Source organism: Athene noctua, chromosome 1 (assembly GCF_965140245.1).
Source record: "Athene noctua chromosome 1, bAthNoc1.hap1.1, whole genome shotgun sequence".
NCBI classification, from domain to species: Eukaryota; Metazoa; Chordata; class Aves; order Strigiformes; family Strigidae; genus Athene; species Athene noctua.
In genome coordinates, this window is record NC_134037.1 from 264,194,091 (window position 1) to 264,217,131 (window position 23,041).

Here is a 23,041-nt window from a genome sequence, read left to right on the forward strand (position 1 = left end):
GTGAAGGGTAAACATCCCCAGAAGAGATGAAGAAAAATAATTGTAGGAACACTGAACCTTGGTGCTCATCTATACCATATGCTTGTTATCTTTCGCAAAGAGAAAAATAAGAGTGAAAGGTTGAGATTCAATACCACTGAATTCTAGTTAACTCTGGGTCGGGATTTCTCTCTGGGAGCTTGCCAGATACCAGAACCCTGTCTCATGGCTATAAATTATCCCCCCAAAAAAGGAGCCACTGAAAGAAATGCTATTGCAAACGGATTTAGCCAAGGTTCCTCAGGGATTCTTGCAGAGAAGGGAGCTGAAAAGCAAACAGCTGCTCTGTAGGCAGTGGGAGCACGTGTGTGTGGTGCCTGGGAAGTCCTCAGACAAAAATATCAGCCCCGGTGCAGCCCAGCACCTTTGTCTGACGTGGCCAACCTGCTCTGTTTTCAGCATCCATAGACACCGCGTGAACGTCGGGTGCTGCTTGACCGAGGGCACGGGTGGGTGGGAGAAACTACTCCGGGAGGACCCTCTGACCTGCCACGGGGGTGGGAGGAGCGAGGGGGCTTCCCCCAACGCAGCCATCGAGTGCTGGCACAGAAAAGTCCTTGTCACCGCGGAGCTGTGAGCAGATCCGAGCAGGGTGAGCCGGTGGCTCTTGAGGCTGGGGACTGTTTCACCCATGGGATGGTCTGAATCTCACCAGCAGTGTTTGCTCTCTAAAAAATACCTAAAGATGCCGGCATGGGGTAGCTGCGAGGGCAGAGGGGCCGTGCTCTGGGACGCTGGCACACAGCCGCTGCGGGGACGTCGTATGTCGTGGTCATGAGCGAAGGCGATGGCGGAGCTGCCAGCAAGAGGCTGAGAGCTCTTCCTCAGCCTGGAAAAGCTGGAATAACATTTTTTACAAAGATACCCGCTTCTTGTTTCTCCCTTTGACAGTCTCCTTGCAAGACGTGTGTATTATGAGTAGATAAGTACCGAGGCAGCTGCGTGGTTATCCTGAGTGCAGGTAAAATATGGGGGCAAATAGGTGAAGCTGGCACTAAAGAATTCCGCTGTACTGAATAAATAATTGCAAGTAGCAAGTCCAGCTCATTTCTGCCCCCGTCCCCTGCTCAACTATCTGAGTGCTGTTATAATACAAGCCTCTCTTCATAGAGACGACTCTGCTTTTTGTTCAAAAACTGTTTCTGTGTCTGTAGTGCAGCCACCGCCGTCTTTGTGAGCGACTGTTTCTGCTCCTCGATGCTCAGAGACTTCTTTGTTCGTGGCAAAGTGTCTCAGCTCAGAAGAACTCGCTTGGATCACATTAAAAAAACGTAACGATCTGTCGGGCCGTGTTTGAGTACAACTGAAGGGATTGTGTACCAGCTCAAGGGGAGAATTCTGAGTTTAGTCAGGCATAGCTCTAAGATGTGACGAGCGCTCATCACCGTTCTGTTCTTAACTTGGCCCCGTGCAAATCCTTCTGGGAACAGATTCAAGAGTCTACGCTAAGAATGCATTTCCAAGGGAAAATCATCATCTTGCAGAGACAGGAGCACGTCCCAGCGCTTCGACCCTGGGAGTAACAGTCAATCCCCACTTGGTGCGTGATGTGAAAGTCCTTGTAGGGTCCCGGGGCAGAGTTTGTGACGTTCTTCAGGTTAATCCGTAGTCACCAGCCCATCCACAACATCCCTTTGCGGTCAGTTATGATGGAAATTTAGGATTTACTCGCTAAATAGCTCTCCCCTCTGTGTCAGGTGAATTCTGCGGAGCTGCAGTGTTAGAGCAGACCCTTCCCTTCCCTTTCAGGGAGTTTTGCAGGCCGCAGTTTGCTTTCAGGACTGGCGCCTGCCACGAGGTTTCCATCGCATTGACTGGGGCCGTTCCCCTCCTCCCGGCTCCCCGCGCTAACAAAGCGTCGCTCCCCACGTCCTTGTTAGTATAATCTGGGATGAATACCCGGCCCAAGGTCTCAGAAGTGGGGATCGAACACCTTTCACAGCGTGCCTGCCCCGGGCCCTTTGTGAGGATAATTTCCCCGTGCCGTCTGCCTTTGACACCGCGTAGGATGTCTCCGGTTTGCTGACATGGAACAGGCTCCCCTCGCTCCCTCCCTTCCACTTCCCTACACCTGCCTTTTTTACTAACTACCCATTTACTCTCCCCAACACTTCCTCTGCTCCCTGCCCTGCCCTCGGGGCCAAAGCCATTAACTGCCAAGGCCCCTCTCTGCTAAAACAACCACCCTGTTGTGCAGCCTTGGGGTTTTTTTTAAGGGAAGCCCCCATGCACTTGCCCCTCACCCCACATCCCTGGCCTTTTGTGGCCCATTCAGTGACTCGCTTGACCCCTCCAGGACCTTATCGCCCTGTGGTCAGCATGTGTGTGCCCAGCAGACCGCGAGACGAAGTCGCTGCTCTGTTGTCCTTTCGGGCAGTTGTTGGTGACATTTCACAGTCTCCTGACCTGAGCTGACACCATAAATACGGGTGTTTAGGGGAAGGAGTGGGTGGGAGCTCACGTCCGCAGAGTGCACCAGTTGCTACTGCAGGCACGATCGATTCAGAGGGCTTTGTGTTTGGCTTGGAGGAAGGAAGGCAGGGTCTCCAGCTCACGATGGAAGCCTCTTCATTTTAGAGAGAGCTTTTATCATGTCGGAATTTAAATTGGCTACACAACACAGCCAGTATTAAAAAGTTGTTTTCTGCAGGCAGCAGGGTAGCTGTACCCTATTAACACACCCACAGTGGGTGTATGTGCTTGTGTCAGCACTGGCGTGGCCAGCAGGGCCAGGGAAGGGATCTGAGCCCTGGGCTCGGCACTGGGGAGGCCGCCCCTCGATTCCTGGGTTCAGTTTTGGGCCCCTCACCCCAAAAAGGCCATTGAATGACTCGAGCGTGGCCAGAGAAGGGCAACGGAGCTGGGGCAGGGTCTGGAGCACAGGTCTGCTGGGGAGCGGCTGGGGGAACTGGGGGGTTCAGTCTGGAGCAGAGGAGGCTGAGGGGAGACCTCCTGGCCCTCTGCAACTCCCTGCCAGGAGGGGGCAGAGAGGGGGGATGAGTCTCTGGAGCCAAGGCCCCAGCGCCAGGCCCCGAGGGAATGGCCTCAAGCTGCCCAGGGCAGGGTCAGGCTGGCTCTGAGGAAGTAGACACATCTCCTCCTGCCAGACCCGAGCAGCTCATCACGTGTCTCTTTCTCCCCGACACTCTCCTCCTCATCACCCTTGCTTCCAGCTCCTCCTCGAGCCGCCGTGCGGGCTGGCAGCCTGCTCCTGTGTGGGAAACACCAGCTCTGAAACACCCTCTGCCGCCTTCTCCCTGTGTGGGACCCTCGGTCGGTCTCCAGCACCGGGCCCTGCACTCACACGGGCTGACAGGCTCTGGGACAGGGACTGATGGGCTCGGAGGTGAGGTAACGTGGAGGTGGCGAAGCTGGGAGCGGGGCTCAGGGCACAGCTCCAGCCTCACCACTCCTGCCACCTCGAGTGACTCGAACCCGCGTGCCCAGGGCTCGTGCTTGAGTCTCTCTGGTAAAACGTGAGTGACCGAGTCACACAGTGCCCACACCTCTAATTAGAGGGGAGAGAGGAGGGAAGGAACATCCATTTATGAAAACGTTTTAGCTGCAGCTGCAGTAACCGACTTCTGAGCACCATTTGCCAGTAAATTTAGCACTGTGCATTAGTTGGTGATGCTCCACGCTCACCGATTCGGTGCAGTACGACTGCCAACGTCGGGACTAGGATGACTGATGGGTAAATAAATTACAGGGAGGGTCTTTTGACATCAGGAGGCGAAAGCGCTTGCGGTATTCTCAGGAAAAATCAGGTTGTAATTACAGCTGCTCTTCTTGTGGTTTAATTCTGCACAATGTCTTGAAGTGTTTCTGGTCGCATCCCCGGTGAAAGGGCTCTGGTTGTACAGAGGGTGGGGGACATCGTTAGGCAGTTGTGGCCTTCCCGGTCGCCAGCAGCCAACACGCGGTGACAGAGGAGATACCTTGGGCCCCATCCCATCCTGAGAAGGTGACACTGTCCTTTCACCACGCTCAGGGGTGTCACCGCCCTAAGCGAGAGCAAAACTGGGGAAACAACCTGAGAAACTGCGGAAGTCCAGTGGGCCGGGCTGACGGTCTCTGAGCAGGAGATCTTTTCGGATGGGTGGGTCCCCAGAAATTGCCCTTTGGGATTCAGATGCAACCGGACAGTGAGTTTAAACCTGAATTTTTTTGCTTTGCTTGGCTCTCCATAGAGCCCTGGAGATGGATCAGGTTGCAAAGTGCTGCCCTGGGGCCCAAGACAGTAGGTGGTACACTCGAAAACTTCCCCCATGTGCTGATTCCCTTTGAAAATTATTTCATTGATTCATTTCATTATCATAATGACGATCATTTATTATCATCATTGTATATTATCATCAAAATCATTTTATTATCATTTATTTCATTTATTGGAAGGACCTGCAGTGCAGGTGTGGCCATGCCAGCCGGGAGGACGGGGCAACAGGGTCCAACAACCCCGGGTCCCTTTGGTCCCTTCACCCGTTGTAGGTGCACGGCGTGTCCCCAGGGAGCTGGGGGAGCTCACCGTGTGTTTTGAACAGGCACCGTCGTCGTGACGTGCTTCGGGGAAGTAAAAACCAAAGGCTGCTCTGGCTTCACTGGGGTTTTTTTTGCCTCACTTGAGCCCGAGTTAGGAACTTGTGAAGGCTGTAATTTAGTCCTCGTGAGCAAAACCAGCCCGGTGTGAAATAAAAGCTCTGTCTTGGCTGGGCGGGATCCTGCAGGCCTGCACTAAGTGGGGAGCACTCACGCCCAGGGGAGCAGCCCCGCTCCCGCGGAGCCGTGTGCTCGCGGATCCCCTGTGGCCCAGACCCCCGTGTCGGGGGGAGCGGGGCTGAGTTCTCCCCTGAGCCTCAGAAGCCACCCAGCCCTTCCTCAGCGCGAGGCAGCAGCAGGGTGGGGGGTCAGGGTTGGTGTTTTTGGGGTGCCCTCAGTGCTCTGTCCTGGAGGTTTGCTCCAGGCCTGGCGCCTGCCGTCACACATCCATCCCGGGCCGGGTGTCGTGCAAGAGTGCCTGAAATCCTCTCTCCTCCGTGCTCATATTTACAAGGGAATGTGATAAATTCAGTATTGATTCCTTCTGCTGCGCTGTAAATTTTGCAAAAGATGATTAAATAGTGCAATAGAGTCTGCAAGCACCGTGGCTCAATATGTTCTGGGCCGGCGTATCGACCCCCTCCATCCGACGGCAGCAAGTTCCACTCCCAGCCGTGCCAGACCAGTAATTAAAATCCTGTGAGACTGGGATTTAGAAACCAATCATAGCACCGCGTCGCAGTGTCTAACGTCCCACCGTGGCGGGAGCAATAAGGGTGTACGTGCAAGCACATTTATGTCCCTGTCGGAGCGCTTAAGAATAGTTTCCCCGTAGGGCAGGGGAGCAAATAGATCCCTCTCTAAGTGTTTCTGGGTACAAAACTCTACAGTGACATAATGTTTGTCATGAATTTAATAGCTCTGCACGCGTGTGTAGGTGTAGAGAGAGGGGACAATTCTTTAGTTTCCCTTCCCATCCTGTTACCTGACAACTAAGGCAGATTGTTTTCACAGCCAGGTACCGGGTAGGCGGAAAACAACTCACGGGTACATCCCAGTAAAGCAAGACTGAAAGGAGCAGGGAGGTCCATTTATTTTAAAAGGCATGGCCAAGAATAAAGGATTTTCTGAGCCCAAAATACAGACTCCAAACTGCCCGAGCCTTTCCATGCTCTGGTCCTTACCATGCATCGCTGGAGAGGATTGTGTTTGAAAGCAGGTAGAATTTAAGCACCTGTAGTTTGAGATAAGACTTAGCCAATATTCATAACGTCTTGAGGGAAGCCTTTTTTCCTTCAAATATCTCAAGTCTTGTGCATGGAGTGTGAGAATTTGCAAACCCAGCTCCCCTTCTTCATCCTTCTCATGAGGTCTTCCCGTTTGTCCTCCCGGCTGCTCTCGGAGGAGCGGGGACGCAGACAGTTTCATGCATTTCAAGGGGAATATAATCCTCTGCTGTTATTTTTCAGGGGGACAGGTTCGGGTTGGGATTGTACCTGTGTGCTGAGCAAACCTCTGCAGAGCTTTTTCAGAGTTTCACTGGGGTCACTGAAAGCAAATTGGGACATTTTTTTGTATTTTGTAATTCTATAAATTTGTGAAAAATCACAGAATCCCAGAATCATTGTGGTTGGAAAATCCCTTGCAGCTCCTCCAGCCCCACCATGACCCTCCCCCTGACCGTTCCCAACTCCCCCAGATCCCTCAGTGCTGGCTCAGCCCGACTCTTCAACCCCTCCAGGGATCCCGGGGACTCCCCCCTGCCCTGGGCAGCCCATTCCAACGCCCAACAGCCCCTTCTGCACAGAAATCCTTCCTCAGAGCCAGCCTGACCCTGCCCTGGGCAGCTTGAGGCCATTCCCTCGGGGCCTGGCGCTGGGGCCTTGGCTCCAGAGACTCATCCCCCCTCTCTGCCCCCTCCTGGCAGGGAGTTGCAGAGGGCCAGGAGGTCTCCCCTCAGCCTCCTCTGCTCCAGACTGAACCCCCCCAGTTCCCTCAGCCGCTCCTCATGACATTAAAAATTAAGGGTCCACCCATAAAGAAGGGCAACAGCCTTGTGCCAGTGTGAACAGTGTGAAAAAGTAACTGTGCAGGGCTTGGTCTGAGGTCAAAGAGCGCCCTGTGGTTCCCCCCTGGACGGGTGACCGCTGCATTGGGGGTGCTGAGGACACCCTAACGGTTCAGCACATGCCGTGTCGCGTAACGAGTTTCGGGGGGTCGGGGGCGCCTCTCAGCTCTGCCAGCAGCTTGCTGTGCTGGATTCTTCTCTTTTTGCTGTCCTTCATCGTGTCCATCTGTGGAGCAAAGCAGGACACTCACCGACCCAGGGCTGGGCCCGGCTGGGGGTGCGCTGCGTCCGACTGCATCCCTGCACCCCCCAGAGCTGCCGGCAACAGCACTGGGGAGGGAAACTCCGAGCAGGACAGATGTCTGGTGCTTGCTTCTTTCTGGACAAATTCCCGCTCCGATTCAGCAGCGAGTTGAACTGGTTTTCACTGAACTGTTCATAGAGCTGTTGATGACAGCTCCAGCGCCTCGCGCATGATTTCCCGGTGAAGGGCGGCTCCGTGCCTGTCTGTGATTCGGATTGATTTTTCCACACATTTACATGTATCCTCTGAGTCGAGTTTCTCTTGCCAGCTCATCACTGGCACTCAGATGGCGCCGAATAAATTAGCACCAGTGATCATCTTTGTGGTGTCGGTATCAGCCCTCGCTCCAGCCACTCGCAGGCTGTCTGACCACAGCTTTCCTCCCTGTGGACACTGACCACTTGCTCACCTGTAAATCTTTTGTTTTCAGCGTTGAAGTCATTATTTTGAAGTCATTATTTATCCCCAAGGAGCCTTTTCCTTGTAAGAGCTCACTGCTCAGATGAGGGACTCCGAGGGTGTCGGACATCAGTGATGCATCCGCACAGAGCAGATCCTAGTTTCCACCTGACCAGAGACTGTCCCCAGCTTGGGGAGGCAAGGCTTTCTGCTAAAAAACTTGTGCTCACTTTTCCTCATCTGTGTTTTTTCCACGTGTCTGCTCCTGTGTTTCCTTGTGTAAATTTTTTTTACAGATCAGTGCCACATTTGCTGCCTTCCACTGCCGGCCTGTGGTGGTAGTGACAAGCCATGAGTCGTTAGCACTGGTGGATAATTTGCTGTTTGAGCTCCTTCGGAATTCTGCAGCAACAAGTCTCTGGGCCTGGCAATTTGTTAACGCTCAGTGATGGTTTAAAACTCTAGCTGTTGATGCTTCCGCTTGAGGCAGCTTCTGCGGCGGGTCCCTGGGCGAGGGGTGTGGTGGGGGCCCTCCGCAGTGTGCAGAGTGCCTCGTCCTTGCTCGCCTCCTCTGGCTGACTTCCAGCTTCTGACAGGGCTAAAAAGAGGTCCTAGTTTTTATTCCTGAAGCAAGAGCTTCTTTTAAATCCTTTTCAACCTGTATTTTTTTCCATTTAACTTGCCAAAGCAAATGCTCGTTCTATTTTCCTCATCCGGATGCAGCTTCCAGGCTTCGAAGGATTCGGGGGGGGGGGGTGTCACTTTTCTCATTAGACTTTTTAATAAATAGCACAGGCTTCTTTAGCCTTTACCATCTGTGTTTCTGAAAGTTTTCTGCTGGTGGACTGCTGCTTTATTTCTAGTGGGATCCTTGTGATCCTCTTTTGGAACAGAGCTCCTTGGCAGTGGATTCTTCGTCAGGTTTTGCTTGTGATGAAGTTAAGCAGGAGCGTGGGCCCCGCTGCAGTGTGGGGGTGGTGCTTAGGAGCTGAGCTTTTGGAGAAAGCCTTTTGTCCAAGCAGAATTAAGGCTGGCTTCTGGCCACATGAGCTTTCTGACTAGTTGCCTCAGACTCTGGTTCTTAGCAGTTTATCAATTTATTAGTATCGTGCTTTTTGCAGGCTGCAGTTTTTCTTGGCACATCACATCCTCCAGCCTCTCGGAGGTGTGAGCTGTATTTTCCCTACTCAGGACAAATTCTGTACCAATTCTGTGCTACTGTCTTGTACAGTCAACTTACTTTTCTTGTTGCTTCCAGTCTTTAATACCTCACATCACTGCTCCACGGGCAGGACTTATCCTTCACCCCCATACCTTTTATCCGCCGGCGTTAGGGCATCCTGCCGTTACCTTCCTGCCTGCATTATCAGTCTCTAATGTCTCTGTTCCAGCTTCCACACTTTAGTTTTGGGCTTTGCTGCTGCCGTCTGTCAGAAGCACACCCAGATTTGTTCTCGGCCTGGTTTGTGTGCGCTGGTTACACTGTACCTCTGCCAGGACCTCTCCTTGCTGTTTCTTACCTGCTTTGTCAGCATCTGACCTTCATCTCCAGGCGTTTCTGCTTTGGCGGATCTCTCCTTGCCATGCAGACTCTACTCCAGAAACATCTAATTAAGTCTGAACCCTTCCTACGTCACTTTTTCAACTGTGTATTGAGGTACCATCTCTGGTTATGTATGTGTTGAAATTTATTACAAACTGTGCACAGTCCTAGTAGTGACGGAGTAAATACAGTGAGAACAGATCCTCCAAGTTTGGACGAGTTGCCAGCTTGGTCGGTTGGGACAAAATATGTTTTTAATGCAGTGAGATGTGGCATTGAGCATGGTGGGAGAGGAATACGGAGTGGGATAGACCCTTGGAGACTCTGGAAGAGATGGGGAGTCACAGCCGGACGAGCAGGAGGATGCCCTGAGAGCTGAGCCGCACCAAAACGAGCTGGTGTGAGGCTGTAGGACGGGGGAGCACTCGGAGGCCGAGGGGGATTTCAGGAAGGAGAGGCAGGACAACAACTAATGCCTGAAGCAGGATGCGACCGCTCAGAACCTGGGGCTGTACTGCCACGGTCTGCGCTGCCCGGGCTGTCGCGCACATCATGGCTCTCCCGGTGCAGCGTTTGTGGGCTGAGCTATCAGGCTAAAAAACAAAATTTTTTGATGCAGGTTCTCATTAAAGTGATGGAAGGAAAGGACTCGAGGAATCGTGTAGAAATGAACGTTGAAAATCCAGCCGAGCGGTGTGGTGTCACCGCAACCAGGCACAGCAGCACGCTTGGGAATTGTTTTCAAAATCTTTTTTGCACCCTGTAGTTAGTGTTTGGGGTATCACCGCTTTGTACATTACTGACATTTTTAATGAGGGTATTATGAATTGCTGATCACAGAATCCCAGAACCACTCAGGTTGGAAAAGCCCCTCGGGATCAGCGAGTCCAACCCTCAGCCCGACTCTACAAAGTTCTCCCCTACCCCACATCCCGCACAGCTCATCCCAACGGCCCTGAAACCCCCCCAGGGATGGGGACTCCCCCCTCCCTGGGCAGCCTCTTCCACTCTCGGACCACTCTGTCTGGGAAACATTTTCTCCTCCTGCCCAGCCTGAGCCTCCCCTGTGGCAGTTTCCAGCCGTTCCCTCTTGTCCTGTCCCTGATCCCCTGGGAGCAGAGCCCAGCCCCAGCCTCTCTGCAATGTCCTGTCAGGAGCTGCAGAGAGGGATGAGGGCTCCCCTCAGCCTCCTCCTCCTCACCCTGAACACTCCCAGCTCCTGCCCTGCCTCCTCACAGGATTGATTCTCCAGCCCTTCCCCAGCCTCGTTGCCCTCCTCTGCCCTCGCTCCAGCCCCTCCAGATCTCTCTGGGATTGAGGTGCCCAAACCTGGACACAACCCTCCAAGTGTGGCCCCCCCAGTGCCGAGCACAGGGGGACTGTCACCTCCCTGCTCCTGCTGGTCACACCGGTGCTGATCCAAGCCAGGAGGCCGTTGGCTTTCTTGGCCCCCGGGCACGCTGCTGGCTCCTGTTCAGCCAGCTGGCAATCACCCCCCCAGGTCCCTCTGACTGGCAGCTCTCCTCCTGCCCATGTTGTCACTGGAGCAGCCAAAGGCAGCATCAGCTTCAGCAGGGCAGCACCTTGGGATGGTTCAATCTCACCCACTCTCATCACCAGGGTAATTAGCAAAAGCCACCAAATAAGAGGGGCAGGGCTGGAGTATTGCCCGCGGTTCACCCGCAGCCTCTGCTCCCACCCTCTGCCTTTGAAAATTTGGCTCTGGGATTTCCCTGGAGGAAACTGGAGGATGCTCTCAGGGGAGTGTCTGCTCACACTGAAATTCAAGCCCTTGGGAAGATGCATTCCGTGTAGTAGCAGGGGCAAGTCCTCGGCGAGTCGAAGGTTGTTGCCCAGCGCGTGGAGCTGTCACACCTCTCTTGTATTTATTGAAGCATCAGGCAGGGAGAGGGTGGTGGGATCGCGGGCTGGGGCAGCTACTTTCATATTCATGTGGTATGTTAAAAGCTGCTTGTGAAATCGGTGTCTCATTGATTTAAAACCAGGTTTATGTTACTGGAAAAAGGGGTGATCATGCTAATTCAATCACTGAAGACTCAGGAGGACAGAAGTCTTTCTTTATTACTTTAACTAGCCATGTGGAGCAATAATAATGTCATTCCTTGTCAAAGCTGACGCCTGATGACATTGTGTAATCCCCAGCAGGTAGGATGGGCTCTTTCCTCCTGGAGAATCCCAGCCCTGGTGGTGTTTGAACAGGGCCAGGGAGGGCTGTAACTGGCAGCAAAATGCATTCAGCACGCGGGAGCCGGGCGAGTCGTCCCAGATTCAGCCACTCAGAGCCTCTCTGCTTCGGGACAGCAGCCGTGCCCGTGCACCCACTGTGGACATGGGGATTTCCAGGCTCTTCTTTCAGGGATTTAGTGGCTTCTTCATTGGAAAAATTGTTTTTTTTCTTTTCCCCCCAGGGGAGACTGTGGATGGGGTCCTGCAGAGTCTGCCGCAGGGAGCAGGGTGCTCCCTCAATCCCCTCTGCTGGGCTGGAGCATGGGGTGGGCCGGCGGGGCTGTGGTGGGTGCAGGGAGGTGCCCTTGGGCAGGACGGCTGCTCACCGAGCACCGAGCCTGCTGAGAGCTCAGGGTGCTCCTCGGTGCAGGGCAGGGCAATGAAAGCTTCATGGTGCTGTGAGGAGCAGGAATAAGTGTCCTGGAGGTGTGTCCATCCCTCTCGCTGCGCCGAGGATGGGCTGAGCCCAGCAGGCCCTGCCTGTACCTGTCCTGCCTAAGGGCTGAGCCTGCCCAGGCCCTTCTGGAGGATCAGAGCTGGGGTTGAGCCTGGGTTTGTGCTGTGTTTGGTCCCACTCAGGTTCATGCCGGTGTGTCAGCGTGGGCTCTGCTGCCCTGACCACACCACAGGCAGGGGCTGGGCTGGGCTCTCCTCACCGGGAAGGGTCTGGATGAGCAGAGGGGCCCTGAGGAGCCCGCAGTGGGATGATTTGGTGATGACTAGACAACAAGAGATGTTTGCAAAATCAGTCCCTGGCTGATGACCATCGTCATTTTGGGTTGTTGGGCGTTGGAATGGGCTGCCCAGGGCAGGGGGGAGTCCCCGGGATCCCTGGGGGGGTTGAAGAGTCGGGCTGAGCCAGCGCTGAGGGATCTGGGGGAGTTGGGAACGGTCAGGGGGAGGGTCGTGGTTGGGCTGGAGGAGCTGCAGGGGCTTTTCCAACCCTGATGACTCTGGGATTCTGTTTTGAAGTCAGCAGCTCTGCTTCTGGGAGCCTGGAGGTGGCTTTTATACTTGGGATGGTTTTCAGTGACCCTTGACTGAAGCTGTACGCTCTTCCGCATTGGAGATGGGTTTCCACCTTCACCGTGTCGTATCTTCAGGCCACAAACAAAGGAAGACAACCAGATGTCAAAGATTTTGGCGTCTTGATACTCTACAGGCCACCCCTTTTGTCCAGCTCTTTTGCAGACAGGACCTTCTGGGTGGCACCAGGACATGGATTGTCCTGTGCTGGTCCGTAGCAGCTGTGTCCTCTGTCCCTGCGGTGGCTCTGGTGGCAGGAAAGCTCCAACCCGGCGCTCAGCTGGAGGTTGGCTCTGAGGACACCCTAGAGCAGGAATCTGTGCATCCAGTTGCGCAGTGGGATGAGGTCCTAGCACTTACCCCTTCCCTGGTCTCAGCACCTGATGCTTTCCCAAGCTTCTCTGCATCCTGTTTTTGGAGAAATGCAGCTTTCTGGGGGTCACGGATGCCGCCAGGAGCCCTGTTCTGTCTCTCCAAGGGTGAGAATTGCTCTTGCTTCAGCAGACGCGTGTTTGGGGACGTGCCCTGGGCCATCTCCCAGCTCCCCTGCCCTGCCAGGACGGGCTGTGCCAGGGGACGGGGCTGCTGAGGAGATGGGGCTGCCCTGGCACCCTCTCTGCCGTTTCCCCCCCTCTCTGCCATCTCCCCTGTGTCTGCCATCTCCCCAGTCTGCCATCTCCCCACCCCTATCTCCCCTCTCTGCCATCTCCCCTCTCTGCCATCCCCCCCCCTCTGCTATCTCCCCCTTTCTCTGCCATCATCCCCCACCCTACCATCTCCCCTCTTTCTGTCACACCCCCCCCCCGCCATCTCCCCCTCCTCCTGCCATCCCCATCTCCTCCCTGACAGCAGCGGAGGACCTGGGTACCAGCACCCGCCGTGTCGCCAGCTCTATTGACAGTTATCCAGAATCTGAAGGAATTCAAGACAAATTGTTAAGAGGATGGAGTTAATAAAATTTGAAAAATTGAGGCCTGTCGCTCTACTAAACTTTTTTCGATACCGCTGACAGAAACATATTTCCCCAATGAGTGACCTTCTGCAGCTGCTCCAGCGCCGCGACGCCGCGCGGATGCTGGGAGTGAACCCGGCTGCTATTTATCAAATATTATAAGCCGGGGCCTCCTAATATGAGCAGGGAGGTGCGGGAGGAGGCGGCGGACTCGCACAGCCCGAGGTGTTGCCCAGGTGTCGATCTGTGGCTACAGACAGCTAGTGGGAGGTGACAAATTGCCTTCTATTAAGTCTCCAAAGGTTGGCGTCCCCTCCGCCACCGCTCCAGCCAGCTGCCGGGGTGGGAGAGGGCAGGGGAGGCGGTGGGGATGGGGAAGGGGGTCAGGCCGGGGCGCTGACGAACCGGTCGCCACTTTTTACCTTCTATTAGCAAGCGAAGTGACACCGTTATTTATTGCGGCGTAATATTTTATTGCTGCCGGTACTCGAGGTTGAAATCGACCAGTTTGTAGGAGTCGGGTTCTATCAATTATTGCAGCAATTAGTCAAGTCGTCAAAGCCATTAACAGGGGGATTAGGCCAATATTGGATAGCCATTATTGATAGATCCAGGGGAAGGGAAAAGCCAAACAGACCCTCAACCTTCAGCTGAAATGAGAGCAGGCCTGGCCCCGAGGATGTCATCATTCGGAGGAGCCAGAAACTCGCCCCCCTCCTCGCTGTGTGAACCCAGGGTGGGGTTTGGCGGCGGGGTGGGGGTGTGTGTGGGGGGGTATCACCACTGTCTCTTTAAAAGATATTGAGAGCCCGGCCTCAGCAGTTTATAATCTCACCTGTCTCGATCATATTCTTTATTCACCATGACAAGGCTTGCAATAGAAATTACTCTGTGTCGGATGTTTATGGAGCACATTTTTCATTCTGTAAGCAAATATAGATCCCTGATGCCAATGCTTAGAAATGGCTCATCTCTGCAGCTCCCGCCCGCAGAGCGGCCTCGCGTTTCTCTCATATATTATGATCGCAGCTCGCTTTTATTGAGCCCTCCCGGAGCTCTCTGCTCCCTCCTGCCTTGCACAAGTGGAACCCGCAGCCCCATCGGTGTGGGCCGAGGTGCCCACGTCAACCCCGGGTTTGTGGTGGGACAGAAGGTGGGTGCTGAGCCCCTTGGGGGCAGTGCCCAGGCTCCTCTTTGTCACGGTGGTGCACGGGCAGCCTCCCCCTGCCCTGCCCAGCGGCTGGGCACTGCCATCCCCTCCGCTTTGCAGGCGAGTGAGCCGAAGGGATGGGCTCTTCCCTTGCCAGGCTGCTCCAGGGGTGCCAGTCAGTTCAAGACCAGCCCAGGGAGGGTGCTGAGACCGATTTGAAGGTTCATTTTCATAACTTTCAGTGTCTGGTTGGCAACTACAAGCTGTCGGAGAGTCACCGATGTTAGTGCCGAGTCTCTGTGCCTTAGAGGTATCTCCTGAGGTGCTGAGAGCCAGAGATTAATCCCGAGACCTTCCCTGCTATTCCCTGTGCCCCCCTCTCAGACCGCACCATCCAAGATTTCCTCAATATACATCCCATCACTGCAACTGGACCCGTTTGACCACGCACATTCTTCCGCAACCCGGCGTGTCTGGGATGGCGACAGAGGATGGGGGGAGTTTGTTTCTGTGGGGGTGCCCATCTGACTCCCCCCACTTCAATCTTTGGGGTCTGTTGCCTTTTTGTGAAAGTTAAATTCTAAAGAAAAGTGTGCTTTTCCCCCAGAAACCTCTCCTGTGGCTTAGGGGGGCAGCTGTTTAGCAGACCACGGCCATCGCCAGCTTGGCTTGGGCTAACAGAGAGGAAGGGCAGCGTGTCCAATCGAAGCCGTAATGGTCCCATGTGGCTCCCACAGGACGGGGAGCGGGTGCTTTTGTGAAGCTGCATTTTCTTCTGGTGACCATGTGCTTTCATCCCCCACAGCAGCTCTTCCCTGCCAGGCCAATTGTTAGAAGTGACAATTCCTTTTCTTCTTCCCTGGACACCCGTGCATGTAACCGCTGGTTGTACATTGTCCCTTTTTGATCCAGATCCCCTTCGGAGCAAAGGTTAGGACAGGACATCGACCAGGATGGGAGGCACAAGATGAGTTTCCTGCTCATTCTGCCCCAAGACTGAACTCTCATCCCCTGATTTTATTCATTTCTTTCTGCCATCAGGTGCCAACCCCCTGCAGAAGAACGAAATGGGACACACGCCCCTGGATTACGCCCGTGATGGGGAGGTCATGAGCCTTTTGAAAGCGTCTGAGACAAAGGTGAGTGCACCCGAGATTCAGTGATTTTGTGTTTCCTTTCCCACGGCAAGACCAGTTTTAAAGAAGACCTGGTGCAGGCAGTGCAGGACCCTTAGTGCACCTGTGCCTCTGTGGTTTTTCAAAAAGAGATCAGTATAAATTAATGACATGGTACATAAGGCAAAAAAACCTGCTTCTGAAGTATTTTACAGAATCTCAGAATGATCTGGGCTGGAAAAGCCCTTGCAGCTCCTCCAGCGCCACCATGAGCCTCCCCCTGACCGTTCCCAACTCCCCCAGATCCCTCAGCGCTGGCTCAGCCCGACTCTTCAACCCCCCCAGGGATCCCGGGGACTCCCCCCTGCCCTGGGCAGCCCATTCCAACGCCCAACAGCCCCTTCTGCACAGAAATCCTTCCTCAGAGCCAGCCTGACCCTGCCCTGGGCAGCTTGAGGCCATTCCCTCGGGGCCTGGCGCTGGGGCCTTGGCTCCAGAGACTCATCCCCCCTCTCTGCCCCCTCCTGGCAGGGAGTTGCAGAGGGCCAGGAGGTCTCCCCTCAGCCTCCTCTGCTCCAGACTGAACCCCCCCAGTTCCCCCAGCCGCTCCCCAGCAGACCTGTGCTCCAGACCCTGCCCCAGCTCCGTTGCCCTTCTCTGGCCACGCTCGAGTCATTCAATGGCCTTTTTGGGGTGTATCCATCAGATACCTCGTCCTCAACACAACCCCTTTAGCTGTGGCTGTGCACCCTCCTCTTCCGTTTTAACATTTCTTCCTCAGCAGTGACCTGCACAGGGCCAGTAATACTGTTCTGTAACCCCTCCGGCAAAAATGCTGTAAAATCAGGGTTGGTTTAATGCATTTTTTGAATTCCTGGGAAAAGAACCAGGTATGAGAATCCAGAGTCTGGCTGGGGGCCTGTATCCAAGCATTTGCCAGCACCAGCCTAAGGCTGGTTGTAAAATGCCCATCTCACCCCTTCAGCCCCGCCGTCTCCTTGCGGGGGCTGCGTGTTTGTCACTGGCTGTTATGAGGTATTTTAAAGAGGAAGAAAAGCATATTTCCTGCAGTGGTTCCAATAAAAACCCCGGGAATAAGTAGGTTTATCGAGTAGCAGTTTATTAGACAATGAGGGATCTGCAACCTGATGTCGAGGATTTAAATTCCTGGGTGTGAGGCCTTGTGCAAACAACTAATTCTGCCTCTTGAGCGTCGTCTCTCCCAGGCTCTCGGGTCAGCCAGGGTGTGAAAGTGCCCCTGCCCGGAGAAGGGGGGAGCCAGTGTTCCCCAAAAAGCAGCTTCGTGCCCGGTGTTCACCTTCCCAAGCTGAGCGTGCGTGGGAGAGAGGTTGTGTTTATCCAGACCTGGGGTGATTTTCCCCAAATCAATCCCCCCCCCCCCCCCCCAGCAGCTTTTCGAGCTCCTTTGACACACAAACATCAGGGGTTGGTGCTTTTCCAAACACGCCCGTTAGATCCTGATTGGTTAGTGATTAACATACAATTAAAATAGGCCTTCCCGAATGCTTCTGCCCTGCTGTGCTCAGGGGAAGGGGCTCAACCTGGGCTTTTTGGCCGGGGGGGGCTGGTTTTTAGCATTCTAATGAGGGTCGTTCACTCTCAGGCCACTCGAAAGCTCATTGCCAAGTTAATTAATCAATGAGTCCCTTGGCCAGGCTGTCAGATAACTCCCCCTCAGCACAACCGCAGGCGTTCTCTCCCAGGCGTTCCAGGGTGTTCTCCCTCTTTTCTAGGGTTTGGGCATCAAATTCTTGATGAATTTCTTGGTGCTACTCAAGGTCATCTTGACCCCGCTTCGACATCTCACTCGATCGAGCTTCCAAAATTCATTAATTGTCCCCATGGTGGGGTAACTATGGCTACGGGTGCAACTAATAACCGTGGCCACTGGTAGATGGGGAATGTTCTAGATCACCAGTGACACCAGATTGCAAAAGCAGAAACTGAGGCAGGTTTGCACATGGTTGCGGACTTGTCATGCACCTCAGAGTTTGGTCTGTGGGCTTGGGATTTGAAATGGGAAACTTGAGGTTAAGAACTTGCCCACAAGTGGAAGATGAAGGTAGTCAAAATTAAATTAAATTCCTACAAGAATTAAACCTGCCAGGCAGTCTAAACTACAGTGTTGTCTGTGCTCACTGAGGGAAATCGTTGCTCAAGCAGGAGTTCAAAACCCCGTTCCCGAATGCCAGACCTCTGCTAAGCAGGGAGATGGGCATCTTCCCTCCTGAGCTCCCCGGGCACCATTGCAGCACTGAAATCTTCTCTGCAGAGCTGCCAGCTCCTCTCGTGGGCCAGGAGCACTCTCGAGGCAAGTTTTAAGGAAGAAAAGTTGGTAGAAAATCCTTGAAATCTTTACAAGGAGGGCGGGGAGTTATCTGCTGGGTAAATGGTCCCTGGAGTCCAGCACTGGCAAGGAAACGGGCCCCTAAGAGTTTGAAAAGCTGCATTGGTTTTTATGCTTAACTAATAGATGGAGGAGAGAAAGGAAATATATCTGTAGAGATGTTCCAGATGAAAATGATTGTACTTGTGTATAAAACATAAGACAGTCAAGCCAGCTCGTGATGAATATTCAGCTGGGGGGGATATGGTGCTCCCGGGGTTGCATCCACCCCAGGATCTACATTCCACCGAGAGTCTTTGAGAATTTATTGTTCATTTTAATCACTGCTAGAGAATGAATTGGCAGAACTATTACTGGATGGGCACATCCCATAGATTTTATTTACATATCCTTGTGACAGAATAACAAGGAGTTTTCATATGTATTTTTAATTTATTTTGATTTCCTTTATTCTTTAAAAAAAAAAAAAAAAGAAAATAATTCTGTGTGTGCTTCCCCGTGCTAGACCACACTCGCCTGGCGTTTAGGACTCTGGAACTAGTTCACGTTGCTAAAGAGTCTGGTGAAATTTCACATAATCGCAGAATGATCTGGGTTGGAAAAGCCCCTGCAGCTCCTCCAGCCCCACCATGAGCCTCCCCCTGACCGTTCCCAACTCCCCCAGATCCCTCAGCGCTGGCTCAGCCCGACTCTTCAACCCCTCCAGGGATCCCGGGGACTCCCCCCTGCCCTGGGCAGCCCATTCCAACGCCCAACAGCCCCTTCTGCACAGAAATCCTTCCTCAGAGCCAGCCTGACCCTGCCCTGGGCAGCTTGAGGCCATTCCCTCGGGGCCTGGCGCTGGGGCCTTGGCTCCAGAGACTCATCCCCCCTCTCTGCCCCCTCCTGGCAGGGAGTTGCAGAGGGCCAGGAGGTCTCCCCTCAGCCTCCTCTGCTCCAGACTGAACATATTTCAATAGCTGTCATGTACGTAGGGCTAAGAGGAAGGGAGCAGCCCTTCAAACCAGTGTCTTTTCTCTTTGGGTTTTTCTCTCTGGTGGCCGTTGCTCAGTGGGGGCTGTGGGGGCTGCTCAGGGTGCTCTGACGGTGAAACACCTGGAGGCACCGCAGCTCCGTAGCCCGTGGGAGGGCAGGGCTCTGCTGAGCAGATCCTGAGCAGAAATCCGTAGTGGGACAGCTGGCAAAAAGCACCATAACTGGTGCAGTCTTTTACCCTCAAACAGGAATTTTTTCCTACCTAGGGCTTTTCACAATCTTGGTTTTCCAAGGAGGGAGGGAGAGGACATTCCGCATCCTGACAACACAGTTCTCTGCACCTTAAGACAGGCAGAATAGGAGGCAAGGAGAAAAGATTTGTCCAGATATATAGGAAGACACAAGATATATGGCCAGAGCAGGGCTTTGAGCCTCGTGGAGTACTCGGAGCCTGGGGGAAACTCGGCAGCCGCGCCTGTGTGCGTCCCACGGTGCTGTTCCGCTGGGATCCGCGGGGAAGTTATTGCTCCATATGAGGCGTCAGGGCTGATGGCGTCTCTCCGTTACACGCCAGACTGATAGCACCAGCCAAAATTGGATTGTTTGCTATTTATTTTTTTTAAACTTCTGTCAGAGTCACTACTAGCCCAGGAAACACTGGCAACCTGGCTGGGGGGTTTTATCCACTCTGGCTCCGGCAGCAGGATCCTGCTGCAGCTTCTGCGACTGCTTTCTGGTTCTTTCCCCCTCGGGGAGGTGGGTCCAATCGTGGGACCGGTTACGTGTGTGAAGTTACTCGCTCCACAGACCCTGTGGGCTCTTTATGTTCTGTCTTTAGTGAAGTCCAGCTCGGGAGGGACACGGTTATTTCCCAAGCAGTGGTTTCACCGGTGAGATGCCCAACCCCTGCTCGTGCTGAGGAAAGGTGCTCAGCAAAAAATTTGGCAGCATTTTCTAAACATGAGCAGGGGCTGGATTTGTCCTCTTCCCTCTAGAATTTCACAGCGCCGTGAGACCTGCTCACACTGGGGGATTGTACCTGCGTCCTGGCCCGAGCATCTCGGAGACGTGCTCGTATCTGATGTCTCTGCAACCTGCTCTGTGCGGTGTCGCAGCCTCCAGCTCCAGAACAGGATCTGGGTGGAGGTGGCCTGTAAGTCACTGGCTCTCAGAGGTGCTGCTGCCTCGTCAGCAGGAGGTGGCAGAAAGCAAATGTCCCTAGTAAAGAGCTTTACCTGGCACAGCCCTGCATGCTGCGGGGGGTTTGTCAGCGAGGCAGCGGTGTCTGACTGACCCAGCGTCCACGACAGGCGACAGCGATGCTCTTCTCTCCATTCCCGTGTGCCCCAGGCCCATCCCTGGCAGATCCAGAAGTTTCCTCTTGTTTGGGCTGGTGCTGCCAGTGCCAGGGAGCAGAGCTCTGGGTGTCAGAGAAATACCCGTGCAGGGCTTTGCAGTCCTGGGGAGGGGGGGAATAATGGTCTTATGTACCTACCTCACGCTCATATTGCTCTGAAAGGCCTCTGACCCCAACGTTTTCTTCCCTCCCACAGTTCCAGGAGGAGCAGCGCAGGAGGGAGGTGGAGGAACGCCGGAGGTTTCCGCTGGAGCAGCGTCTCAAAGAGCACATCATCGGTCAGGAGAGCGCGATAGCGACGGTGGGAGCAGGTAGGACCCTCGCCCACCGCCCCCTCTGCCCTTCCCCATCTTCTGCTCCGCAGGGAAAGGGAGCCATTCCCTCAAGCCCTGATCTGAGCCCGCCTCTGAGCAGCTCACTGAGGTTGGTGGGGGCCTCACAGTCAGGTCCAGCAGGTATTTCTTGGCCATGAGAGTGAGAAACTGTGATTTACCCCATCACAAGAGAGGCTGTTCTGGGTGCAGCAGCAGCGAGGAGAATCAGATGCTTTCTGCCCGGTCACTGGAGTGAGGAGCCCTTGGGCCCATTCGATCAGGATGGTTTCCTGATGATTGCCAGCCAGCTGAACAGGAGCCAGAGTGTGCCCAGGGGGCCAAGGAGGGCAACGGCATCCTGGCTTGTGTCAGCACTGGCGTGGCCAGCAGGGCCAGGGAAGGGATCTGAGCCCTGGGCTCGGCACTGGGGAGGCCGCCCCTCGATTCCTGGGTTCAGTTTTGGGCCCCTCACCCCAAAAAGGCCATTGAATGACTCGAGCGTGGCCAGAGAAGGGCAACGGAGCTGGGGCAGGGTCTGGAGCACAGGTCTGCTGGGGAGCGGCTGGGGGAACTGGGGGGGTTCAGTCTGGAGCAGAGGAGGCTGAGGGGAGACCTCCTGGCCCTCTGCAACTCCCTGCCAGGAGGGGGCAGAGAGGGGGGATGAGTCTCTGGAGCCAAGGCCCCAGCGCCAGGCCCCGAGGGAATGGCCTCAAGCTGCCCAGGGCAGGGTCAGGCTGGCTCTGAGGAAGGATTTCTGTGCAGAAGGGGCTGTTGGGCGTTGGAATGGGCTGCCCAGGGCAGGGGGGAGTCCCCGGGATCCCTGGAGGGGTTGAAGAGTCGGGCTGAGCCAGCGCTGAGGGATCTGGGGGAGTTGGGAACGGTCAGGGGGAGGGTCATGGCTGGGCTGGAGGAGCTGCAGGGGCTTTTCAAATGTCAGTGATTCTAGGATTCTGTGATTCTCTTTCTCCCTAGACTAAGCATAGTGGCTCAAAGGTCCAAGCTGGGCACGGAGATGCCCAACCATACACCTTTGAATGTGCAGGCAGGTCTCAGCCGAATGTGCTGACTGAATGCGATGGCACTTGAACAGCAAGTGATCATTTTACAAGAGCATTTGTCTCAAGAATATCACTCATTAATAATTTATGAGCAGTTTTGTACAGCTTTATGTACAGAAGCCGCTCACACATGGGCTGCTTCGGGGATTTTTTTCTGTATCCTCTCAGATTTGGGGCTTTGTTCCACATGAAATACAGGCATGCTTCAGCCAGGCTTTCCTGGCTGTGGGTGCTGCATCAGATCAAGGGCCAGTGGCCTGTCACTGGCCCCAGAGCACAGGGAGCTTTAGCAAGTTAAACACAGGGTGGTATTTCCCTGCTCTACTCTACCAACATCTGTTGATTTTCAGGCCAGGAGTACCCTGAACCAGAAATTACATCTTTGTGTGCAGGAGCCCACGAGAGATTTTTCTTCCATGAATTTGTCCAAGTTTCCTTCAGATCTGCTGTAAATGTCCGGCCTCTGCCGCATCCTTTGGCAGGGACTCGCAGCACTAAGTGAAGAAATAGACCCTTTTATTCATTCTCAATCTGCCTCCTGATAGTTCTGCCGGGTGCCCTCTAGTTCGTGTGTCAAACGAAGCATTTGCTGCTGAGGAAACGCTTGCTCAGCCCCAGCAGCTGCAGTTCATGACACAAAGCTCTTCTCGCCTCGTAACAGACTGATTTCAGTTGGAGTTTGGGGCCTCTCTGGTCAGGGGGGTTGCGATCCCGAGCTCTCGGAGGGCGGTTGGTGGTGGTTAGTCATAAGATACCCAGGCTCCGGGGAGGAAGGGCTGGATAACAGCTAACAGAAGGGTTACTCACCTCCTGAGCTCCTTCCATCCCCATCTTTCTGAGGTAAATACTGAAGATAACATTAAACCAAGCCCTTTTGCAGCAGCGTGTCCCCAGGATGCTCCTGCTGAGTCCGGGAGCCGTTAGGGGTACAAGGGGACCCCAGCAAGGGAGCGACGTGCCAGGAGGCTTAAGAGAGGCTTTAGAGTGCATCCCCTTGACAAGTCTGCTTCTGTCTGGGCAGCCCCGTTAGTTGTCTGCACTGTGGGTTTGGTAAAACACGCGGTGTCTCATATCTGTGAGTCTGTTGCAAAGAGCCCGGAGTATTTCCTTAGCGAGTGTTTCCCTGTCGGGGTCCACTGAAGGCCCTTGGCCCTCATTCCCAAACTGCGGTGCTGGTGCCTTTTCCTTCAGGCGTTTTTCCTGCAGTTTAGATTTAGAGTTTTCACCGTTAAAAAAAAAAATAATTAATAAACACGGGGAATAAATGAGGAGCCTGGCCTCTTGTGGCTGCGGTGGAACCGTACAAGTGTGCAGCAAGGTTTGGAGGAGAAGATGATGATTTTTGTCAAACCAGAGGATGGAGTTGGAGGGTAAAAAACCAGGCCAGCTTTTAAGTACACGGGCCCGAACAGGAACCAGGAATTTCAGATGAGCACAGACAGTTGCTCCGAGAGTAACTTCGTTAGTTAATCAGTCGGGCATTCTGAGGCGAAAGGGTGTTGGGTGTCTGTGGAGCGGAGCGGGGGGATTTCTGACTGTCACTTAGCCCAGTAAATGCGCTTACCTCCCACTTTGCTTATACGACGCAGC

General features: G+C 54.2%; 1 protein-coding gene across 1 annotated transcript in view; it reads left to right on the forward strand.

Moving 5' to 3' along the window:
- CLPB (ClpB family mitochondrial disaggregase) overlaps window positions 1–23,041 on the forward strand; it is a 94,662-nt gene that overhangs the window by 44,863 nt on the left and 26,758 nt on the right. The window contains exons 6-7 of the mRNA XM_074919441.1: window positions 15,306–15,403; window positions 20,276–20,390. Coding sequence (XP_074775542.1) covers window positions 15,306–15,403; window positions 20,276–20,390 — 213 coding nt within the window. The remainder of the gene's footprint in view (window positions 1–15,305; window positions 15,404–20,275; window positions 20,391–23,041) is intronic.